Below are 10,550 nucleotides of genomic sequence, written 5' to 3' on the forward strand. Positions count from 1 at the left end.
TGGATTGTCTTAATTCTTAAGAGTATATATTTTGGTTCACGCATCAAGGTTCAAAACTCTGTTATCTATGTGGATAGAGTAAACAAGACCCACACGCTTATCAGGTCATAAGCTTTGCCTTGAGCCAACTTCTTAGTTTTTACCTTTTAAGGTTGATTCCATGGTTTGGTAAGTTCTGCTGTTACACTATCTCGATGGTTTTAGCGAAGTACTTATATTCTCTTGAACTTTGAATAAAAATTACTATACCCTGAACTTTGTTTCGTATGAATGTTCCTCTGAATTTTTGACTAAAGTATAATTGTTAGGTTTCCATCGAAAGTTAATGGTATTTAAAAATTAATACTAATTTGAATAAAAATCATTTTATCCACCTGAATTATTCTTTCGTATCATGAAGCCAGTGTGGAACTTTTTTTCTGAAAAAATCATTGATTGGGATAGTAATTTTAAATATAAGTTGATGATTGGATCAATAATTTATATGGAAATTTAAAAAACTGCTAAAAGATTGCTAAGTGTGAGAAAAATATATTTCCAATTTAATGATTTTTAAATATAAATTACTGACTTACTAATTTTCTTAGTTGTTTTTAAATTTTTATATAAATCGCTAACTTATAATTAATTCATATATTCTTGTATTTTTATGGTTAAAAAAAATTTAGCCCATATATTTATGCTCAAAATCATTTTACCAATCCGTATTTTAAAAAATTTTAAATCAATTCATATACTTATGACTAAAATGAGACTGTTAGTTTTATTATTAAATTTAATTAAAATTATGACTATTTTGATAATTTTGTTGCATTATATTAAAATCTACATGTCTTCTTTAACAAACATGATAGGAATATTTTAGTTATTTTGATGCCATTAGTTAAGTTTAACGAAAAAACTACGACAGGGTACTTTGAAGTACATGGGGTAAAGTGATTTTACGTATTATAAGTATAGGAGGGTAAAATATATTTAATCCTAAATTTTAAGATAAATTAAGCACATGATAAAAAAAATTTGGGATACTTAAAATAATAATAATAAAAAAAAACTCTTATAATTTTGACATTGTTTTTGTGAGCAAATGTGTGGTCTATTTTTCAAACTTATTAGAGGAATAGTTGAGTTTCCAAAAAAAATTTAGAGTAAATTGAATGTGTTTGATGAAAGCAATTTGCTCTCAATGTCAACAATTTTCTAAGCAGTCACAACCCAACGACACCACCGGAAGAACACCCAAAGTGAAGAAGAGAAGAAATTGATTTACTAGGAGCTGTGCAACTTTTTCTCTAAATTTTTTGAAATTCTCATGTTTTTGGGCAATTTGCGTTAAAAAGCCTCCTTATCATGGTATTGATAGTTTTGGAATCCCCTGTTTTCGAATAGTAAATTTAGAATCTTTTACTCATTTAGCCTCATTGAAAGACTACTTTGACAAAATTAAAAATGTATATTTTTCATACTCTTGACAAAATTAAAAGTATACCTTTTGATCGTTTTTATGTATAGTTGTAGGACATATTTTTTTGGTTAAATATATTATACTCACTGTAATTATGCCTAAAATTATTTTATGCCCTATACTTTAAAAAGTTTTAAATCAATTAGTGTACTTACGATTAAAGTGAAACTGTTAGTTTTTCTATCAGAGTTAATGGAGCGTGCCCAAATAACCAAAATGACCCGTCGTATTTATTAGGCAAAATAAACGTGTTTTTAATATGATTTTTTAAATCCATATTTATCTTGTTCATAGATGTGATATAACTATTAAACTATATAAAAACTTATATTTAATATAACTTACTATAATTGTTACAATCTAGAAAGTAAGAATAAAATATGTAAGTATTTTTTTGAAAAGAAAGAAATACTTATGTAGGAGGGGAAAAATATTTTTATCATAAAAATTTAAAAATGGAAATAATTCAACCCGACATTTAATTTTGAAATTTTTTCGACGTGCTTCGTTAATAGTGGTCTCACTTTAATCGTAAGTATATAGACTCGTTTGAGATTTTTTAAAGTATAATTGGGTAAAATATATTTAACCTTTTTTTTTTTTTTTGCTTTGTTAGGGTTAGATGAAAGCGATATGAAAATGTAAAAAATACATAATTTTAAAAGAAATCCAATGATATTTCAAGATAATCTTAAAAATTTTAAAATAAGAAATTTTATAAATCACACTATACATTTTACTTACTTTATGATTCATACTCCGAGGATTTTATAACTCGACTTTTTTTCCCTATAATTTTTATTTAACACTATGGGTTAAGTGCAAGCAAACGGGGGAGAATGAAGAAGAAAAAGAGGAGGATGAGAGAGAAGATGAGAGAAAGTGGTGGCAGCAGCGGCGACCACGGGAGGAGGTGTTTGGGAGGAAGATGAAGAAAAATGATGGAGGGGGTATAGAGGTGAGACTATTTTAATAATTTGATTAATGTCAATTAGTTAAAATAACGTTATAGTGTTAAATAAAAATTATAGAAAAAAAATTAGGGATCGAATTACAAAATCGTGAATCACAAAATAAATAAAATGTAAGGTGTGATTTATAAAATTTTCTTTAATATATATAGGGGATGTTACAAATGCTAAGAATCAACTCATAAAATGCTAATGAGATAGAACTCAATAGGGAGCTCCTTTACTAGACTAGTCAGGTTCAAATTCTAGTTGTATTGATACTTAGCGAGTTGTTAACCAAATTAGACATGTTTTTAAATTTTTTTTCAAAATAGCTTACACTCCAGGCTTAATACTAAAGGGGTCAATTTCACTGTAGCTATAAATAAAAGTGCTAATTTTTAAGCGTTTTATCCAACCAAAAGTAAAATGCTAATCAGTAAGTATTTTTTAAAGTAAAATAATGTAATGATTGAACAGGTCGAAGATTTATTAGAAAAAGAGGATATACATAAAACACTAAAAAAATTAAATATTTTATTGTTAACAAAACTAATAAGAAAGATATAAATAAAAATATATAAAAAAAATTTGTGTATCAATTATCCATTTCAGTCATAAAAATGTCGTTACGAAGATACGAAAGATATATATAAAAAGACCATAGCTCTTTCAAAAAGAAATTTCTTCAATTTTGTCTAAGAAAACAATTAATATTTCAGTGTTTTATGTAGGGATATAGTGACTGAGACCCATTTTAGTATTAAGTTTAAGGTAGAATCTACTTGGAGAAATAAGTTTTAAAATAGAGCTAGTTTAGTCAAAATCTTGGTACACAGTTAGATTTTTCAGTTTTCTCTCAAAAAAAAAAAAAAAAAAAAAAAAAAAACCTTTCATTTGATGTACTTAAAAGTTCCTATAAGTTTTGTCGACGATCTTTAAGGTTCTTCGTCTTCACGTATCCGAGCTCTACTCTCCCTGTTATTAGGGTTTTACGTTCTCAGATCAGTTCTCTCGATTCGAACCAGCGCCGTCAGGGCTCGAAAGATACGATATTTTGGGACTACTCAAGGTCGAGGCCAATATCTTACCGACGTAAGTGGTAAGTAGTAAGTCTTTGGCGATCTGTAAGTTGTTAGCTTGTTATCATAGCTGCGGTTTTGCTCATCTTTATTGCGTTTATAACCTTATGCTGTGGTAGTTGTGGAAAGATTCTTGATCAGGAAATATATTTGAACAATCTCACTATTGTCCACTTTTTGGTATCTAACGTTTATTGGTTTGTATCATGTAGTGATTTGTTTACAAGTCTATGTTTTTGTGTTCTGTAGATCCAATTTTCTGGTTATATCTTGAACATATTTAAAAGCGGTAAACCGCGATGGGTGACAGAACTTTGATGAAGGGTATGTTTCTCTGAGTCTCTCAATTCTTAATTTGTTGCATCTGATACATGCATTAGAAATTGTTTTACAGTGTTCATTACTACTTTAATTTAAAAAAAATAGAAATCTTCTTGAATCCAAATCGTATGTTTTTTTAGATCTTTGATCGCACATAAGTGGCCAGTGTCAGTCTATGTTTGTGCTTTCTGTTGGGCCTCTGTGTCACTACCTTGCTTTGCTGTTGCATGTGCTAAGAAAGGAGATTAACAAGAAGTAAAGGTGACAAACATTTAAAGATATTGGAAACAAATTGCATTTTTTTGATTTCATTAATGTATCAATGCATGCCTATTATGTATATATTCTTATATGGTCCTTTATATGTATATCTGTATGTCTACTGTTATGCATAACATATGGTAGTTGTTTGATCGGCTCACCCAAAAATATCTGTTCTTTTCAATGTTTGATTGAAATCTGCATTTGGCTGTAGCTCTTGCAGGACTTTTCTCTGTTAGTGCATCTGCTCACAACTCGGAAGCTGATGAACTGGGGAGCTTTTCTGAAATTGATGATGTTGAGGTGTGTCATTTGGGACAAATTTTCTCATGCTGTTTTATCCCAATGAACTTCTGTCCTGTTTTCTCTGCGATGTCAGCCAATATTTTTTTCCTTCCATCCAGATATTCCTCCATCATTGCATGAAAGCAACCATATTCGTTCTCCTTTCCTTCTCTAATATTTAGAGTGTTGTTATGTGGCTAACATAGTGAAGTTTCTAGGTTGATAGGTACCTTTATACTAAGGAGGAAAAACATTACAGAAGAATAATCTGGGAAAAACTTAACAAGGAGTATCTTGAGGTGATTTTATTAGTGATTTAATTCTTTTGGTTGATAATTATTTATGTTCTCCTGATCATGGCAGTGCAGATTATTAATATTATTGTTGAATTCTCACAGGAACAAACAGCAAAGGAATCTTCTATAATAAGAGAAATCAAGTTTCTCAATAACTGTTCCAAAGATGCACAGCTGCATGCAACAGCTTCAACGAAAACCAGAAAGGTTATATTAGTTTACCATGCCCTAATTAACCTTGCCTTTTAGCTTGGTTATTTGGCTTAGGGTTTGATACTATGTTATTCTGGTGTCAAATTATTAATTATGTTTCTAGTATTCTTAGTAAGGACATGTTTGAGTATCCTGTACTTTCCTGTTCTTCCGTATGGCATGAACATCATTGAAGAATGTATTGTTTCTTAAGCATAAGTTGAATCCCTAACTCCCGAGCAACTCAAGCTTTAAGCTTGAATGAACTTAACATATGCAGATGAATACAATGTGTTTAGGTGATCAGCAGTTCGACTTCCTGAACTGATTGAAGGAACTTTGATTCTGGTGTCCATAATTGTTCACATCTGCAATCAAGTAGGGTTCAAAACAATCAGGTCCTTAACTCAAGATCAACAATATTAAGGGCCATTAAGAGGAAGAAGAACGTGAGCATTTTAGTTGCAGATGATTTAAAAATTTCCAGCTTGTTTCATTGTAGTCACATAAACGACCTTTATAAGGTTTTTGCATATATGAACTTGAAGAAGTGGTTATTTGGAGTGCTCAAATTTGCATACGTACCCCACGAAATGTCTGATTTTCATGTCTACCAACCTGAATTTCTGATATATATGCTGTACAATCCTTAAAAATTCTTCTTGCATATATATCCTTCAAAACCATGAATTTGTATATATATTCCCTTCAAATGTCTAAATTTGCATGTACACCCTTAAAGTCACATTTTCGCTTTTATGGTACATGATCAGTTAAACAATGTATATAATATTATATTGAAAAAAATATATATCAAGCTAATTCGAACCGAGCTCAAGTGAGCTCGATTAACTTTTCGAGCTAGAAAACCTAGTTTGGCTTAGCTCGTTTGGAGTCTGAGCCGAACTCTAAACGAGCTGATCTCATGCAAATCTATGTAGTCTTCACATAAATCCCACTCTTGCTATTTAAAATTATTGTGAAATGTGTGAAATGTGTTCCTTATACAAGTATTTAATGCAAATCTATGTGGTCTTCACATATGGAATTTCTTCGATTCTATGTGATTGTAGAGCCTCATAAGGTGTAGCTATTTGGACATATTATATCATACCTTTTTTTTTCTTCTTCTCACACTTAGATTTCATTTTCTAGGAAAGAAAGCGAAAACTTGCTGAAGAACCTAAGAACTTGATTCCAGTCCCAGCTCCTTTGGAAGCACCAAGAAACACGCTGATCCAAAAGGTCTTTTCTTCTTTTCCTGCATGTTTTGAACATCTAAATTCTACTATGTTTGCAATATCAATTACAAAAGTTTCTGTTTGATGCAAAATCTGGCTATTTGTGACCATATAACTATAAATCAAAAGCCAAGATACTAGAACTGGAGGAGTTATTTTGCAATTTTTTTTCATTGTCCACATTATTCCTTTTCCCCCTTTGTGCCCCACCTAAGGTAGTTGATTCTTCTGTGTTGTTATGTGATGATGACTTATTGTCATTGTGCACATCAATTATTGTTGCTTGTATTAAACTTATAATATCATGGGAATGCTTATTCTTGTTGACCATGTGATAGTACTGGCATCCCCTATTAATTGAACTATTTAATTTGAACTTGGTTTAATTACACTCACTTCCTGAACTATAGCCTAATATCAAAGTGACCTCCTAAAGTTTTGAAACACTATAACCAAACCCCCTAAACTATCAGGGGATGAGATGGAGTGGACAATGTTAATGGAAAATATTATATTACTCTTTTCTCCTTGTCCACGTGGCATTGTTCTGCATTTCTATTGGCTGTTATCGGAAGCTATAGAAATATTTGTTTTATTCTTCACATTTGTGGGATGGGATGTGGGCGAAGATGGCAGCAAGGCAACTTTCCTCTCTCCTAATCTCATCTCTTTTCTCTCGTTTCCATTTTCAAAAATTCTGCCCTAAAGTCTCCCATTGCTTCGTAAAAAAACCAAAGTGGAAAATCTTCTTTTCCTAAACATAAAGTGGATAAGAAAGAGCACAGTAAATAAACCAAGGAATGTTGAAAATGCTTCACTGGCATCTTGCTGTACCTAGAGGAGCTAAGGTGGAGGATAGGGAAATTTGGGAACTCAAGAGTTAGTTGCAAAAAAATATCAACTTGTTCTTGTGTTATTGCATTGTGCTGTGAAACATTTTGGTTAGTTTTCTAGATGTGTTTTGGACATTTTTATATTAAAAGTGTCTAATACATTGGAATGTTTTGGATGTTTTGTATTGGAGGTGTCTAATACATTAGAATTTTTGGATGTGTGAGACAATATTTTGGATTTGGTTAAGGATGTTCAATTAATAATGATACATTGGTAAATTTTGCAATGATGGAGGAAGGGTTTGAGTTTGAGTTGGGCTTGAGGAAGAAGAAAGGTCTCAGTTAGGGTTGTGGAAGAAGAAGAATTTGTGTTTAGTTTAGGAATGTAGAGGAAGAAGAAGAAGAAATGAAAGGTATTTCGATATAATTTAAAGTATTTTTTCTTCTAAAGGCACAGTAGTCACAAAAATAACTAACTAAAACACCTCATGTGCACCACATGTGACCATTTTTGGTCAGAAAGTGGGACACAGGTATAACGGAAGCGCAAACTGCAATGTCTAACTAATTTAGAGGTTCTAATTGTAACATTTTAAATTTTAGGGGGTTACTACGAGATTAGACCATAGTTTAGGGATTGCAAATGTAATTAAACCTTGAACTTTTATGCCATCAACATGCTGTCAATGGGTCATTCTTATTGATCATGGAGGCATAAGGAACCAAGGGTAGAGCTTTTCACGTTGAACCAATGTACTAATTTTCCTGAGTTCCTACTCACTGGTTTACTTGCTTCCTATTAGCTGTCCTTGATTCATTACTTATTCAAAAGCGATTTAAGTGGTCCTTTATTTTTAGATATCATTCAAGATTATTTGCTTGTGTTGGTGAAGTTATTTTTAGTAATTGGTTCAGTTTGGTCATTTTGGTATCGTGGAGAGAAGTTGAACCCTTTCTTCATTTGAACATTGATCAAGAGAAATAACATACATAGGTCCTTAATTTTTTAAACATTGATACAAAACTAAATTCCATACTTTTAAGATGAACAATTCCCTTTTGCAGCCATGGATTCTAGTTTCAACATTTATTTTTCCCTCTCAGTGCTACTTGGTTAAACTTAGTCAGTTTGTAAATGACATGGAGATCCAACATAGAAAATACAGGATTTTCCAACTAAGAGAAGTAAATTGTGATCCCACCTTATTTCCATACAATAAATCTTGCATAAGAGTAAAAAGGTACCTCATGTACGAGCATGCAGTGTTTCTTTATACTGGAGACTAGTCAATATTCTGGGGGAGGTAACAGCTTAGGTTTTTTTTTTGTAAGCATGGAACTGTCATTAATCAAAGAGCTTACTTTTTCTAAAAGCTAATATATCTTAGCAGTTCTGCAGTAGATGGCAACTGTTAACTTTTGTATGAAACACAGCTCTTTAGTAGTGCATGTGTTCCGAATATGGTCAGCTTCTTCAGCCAAAGTCTGATAAATAGTTATGACATGGCTTCTAATCTGGACATTTTAGAACTCTTTGATCAAATAAGGTAAATAGCAGATTCTGGATTTTTCTGTTGGCAAACTCTGCACCATGAAACAAGAAGTAGAGATAACTTTTATTCCCTATTGAATGTTTCAGATCTGTCTACAACCTATGGATAGAACAGTGAAAGCCTAGTCTGTTATTGCTCTACTAGTATATTTTGATAATTAAATCTTGGGAACAAACTCTTCAGAAATGAAGGTATTACTGCATACATTTTCGCTTACTAGACCTGTATAGACAGGAGCCAATTGTACCAGTTAGTCCTCTTCTTATCACACGGGTGATCTTGATCTTTTTATATTCACGATGCATATTTTAGGTCATCAATTGCATGAAGTTTTTGGTGACAGCTAAAGTGGCTTTAGATTTGCCAAACTTGTATAGTGATATAATTTTATTATGTTTCATTCTTACTCAATCCTCTATTCAAGAAGGATGTGAAGAAACAAAAGATTGAACCAAATGCTGCTGATGCTGGTAGTCACCTCAATGGTATTGTTGATAATGACAAAGAAGACGAGGAAGATGCAGAAAATTATGATGATCCCGAAACATTTCAAGATGATGGTTTTACTGAACCAGACTATGATGACTACTATGAGCATGGGGATGAAGACTACACATACAATGATGACTTTGACTTTGAATAGCAGCATAAGACAATTAAAAGCCAATCAGATTACTTGAATACATGCTGATGAGGTTTACTGCAGATGGCTATTTTACTGCTGAAAAAAGAGAGAACTCATTGAGCAGAGGAAAACAATCGATCCTACATTTGCGCTCTGCAAGATCTCATGGACCCATTGTTTACTGCAGTGTCTGAAGCTGGAGGATTGGAGCTCTTAAGTTTCCACTTTTTCTGCATTTGTCCCAGATATCTTCCTTCTATGTAATCCAGCAAGTGAAATGTAAACAGATTATAAGCTAAATAATTATTTACGTTACAGCAGAATGCGCGGATATATAGGTTATACATCTTCTGCTTTTCTATTCAAGTGTCTTAACTACTGCTGGTTTTCTTTATGACAATCACTATTAGCGGCATGTTTACTAGTGATGTAATGATTCTGAGGTTCATCAGAGAATTAGGGTAATGACTAGTCTATATGAGCAGCTCCCAGAAAGTTTTAATATGAACAATGCAGTATTACAAGTGTTACTCTGTCCTGCCAAAAACATTCTAAAATATGTATTCACCTATTGTAAGTATCAAGGTATTGGTGCTGAGCCATGCCAACTTCATATAGTCTGGTTCAAAGTTTCAGCTTATTATGGTGATTGTTCTAGTTATTCCCTCCCAATAGAGAGAATATTAATTGCTGTAGTATATTAAATGAGAAATCAAGTAAATAAAGTCTTAATATTTATTTTCTTTCCATTAAATGTTGAAAGAATATGTTTTTGGCATTCACTTAATTTAGGTGGATGAGCCCAACTCAGTCTTTAGAAATGATATTTTATAAGATCCATAAACTGAAAACTAGTTTTTATATAGCAAAGCCAAATTACCCTTTTGTGGCAGTGCTATCCTTATTTTATTTATAGAACTTTTTATTTTTCAAATAGATCCATAATTTTGACTCATTGTTTTGCTGATTTACTTTTTAGGGCTTTTTTTTGTGGCCTATATACTTTTCAAAAACCCCTAGAAGTTAACTAACTCTTAAATTTTGATTAATTTAAATGTGAAAAGATAAGAATATATTTATTCTAGTTTTTCAAATATTTCTTAGTTAAGGGTATTTTTTTTGTCTTTTTATTAAATTATCCAGACTTATCTGAGATTAAAAAAAAAACCGTTGACTATAATTGTGCATATTACTAGAGAGAGTGCTGCTTAGGTGCAATTTGTCATTAAGGGGGAGTTAATTCGCAAATAAGGAAGAAAGCTTATAAACTAACTAAACTAGGCCTGTAACAATAGTAAGCATTTCTTCTCATGAATAAAATGCTTAATTTCCACTATTCTTAGCACTGAAGATCACTCTGCGCGTGGAAAATGCAAATATTTCTTTATACACAAGAAGAAATGAGAATATTTCTTTGTAGTATACAAAGAAAAAGAAAACAGAGGT

At 31.7% G+C, this 10,550-nt stretch overlaps 1 protein-coding gene across 13 annotated transcripts; it reads left to right on the forward strand.

Annotated features, from left to right (window-relative positions):
* The first annotated feature begins 3,210 nt into the window (after window positions 1-3,210).
* LOC140794642 (uncharacterized) lies at window positions 3,211-9,424 on the forward strand. 13 transcript variants are annotated; one of them, XM_073146752.1, is made up of 7 exons: window positions 3,211-3,517; window positions 3,747-3,821; window positions 4,294-4,382; window positions 4,583-4,663; window positions 4,763-4,867; window positions 6,008-6,097; window positions 8,907-9,424. In XM_073146752.1, the coding sequence occupies exons 2-7, from the start codon at window positions 3,797-3,799 to the stop codon at window positions 9,120-9,122; spliced, it is 606 nt and encodes a 201-aa protein (XP_073002853.1). In that variant the 5' UTR covers window positions 3,211-3,517; window positions 3,747-3,796; the 3' UTR covers window positions 9,123-9,424. The 13 variants fall into 13 exon arrangements, with proteins under 13 accessions (XP_073002853.1, XP_073002851.1, XP_073002864.1 ...); XM_073146750.1 differs by having other exon boundaries at window positions 3,246-3,517; window positions 8,904-9,424; XM_073146763.1 differs by having other exon boundaries at window positions 3,246-3,517; window positions 4,303-4,382; window positions 4,591-4,663.
* The last annotated feature ends 1,126 nt before the right edge of the window (window positions 9,425-10,550 follow it).

Source organism: Typha latifolia, chromosome 9, assembly GCF_019914945.1.
Source record: "Typha latifolia isolate L0001 chromosome 9, TyphaL0001v2, whole genome shotgun sequence".
Classification (NCBI taxonomy): Eukaryota; Viridiplantae; Streptophyta; class Magnoliopsida; order Poales; family Typhaceae; genus Typha; species Typha latifolia.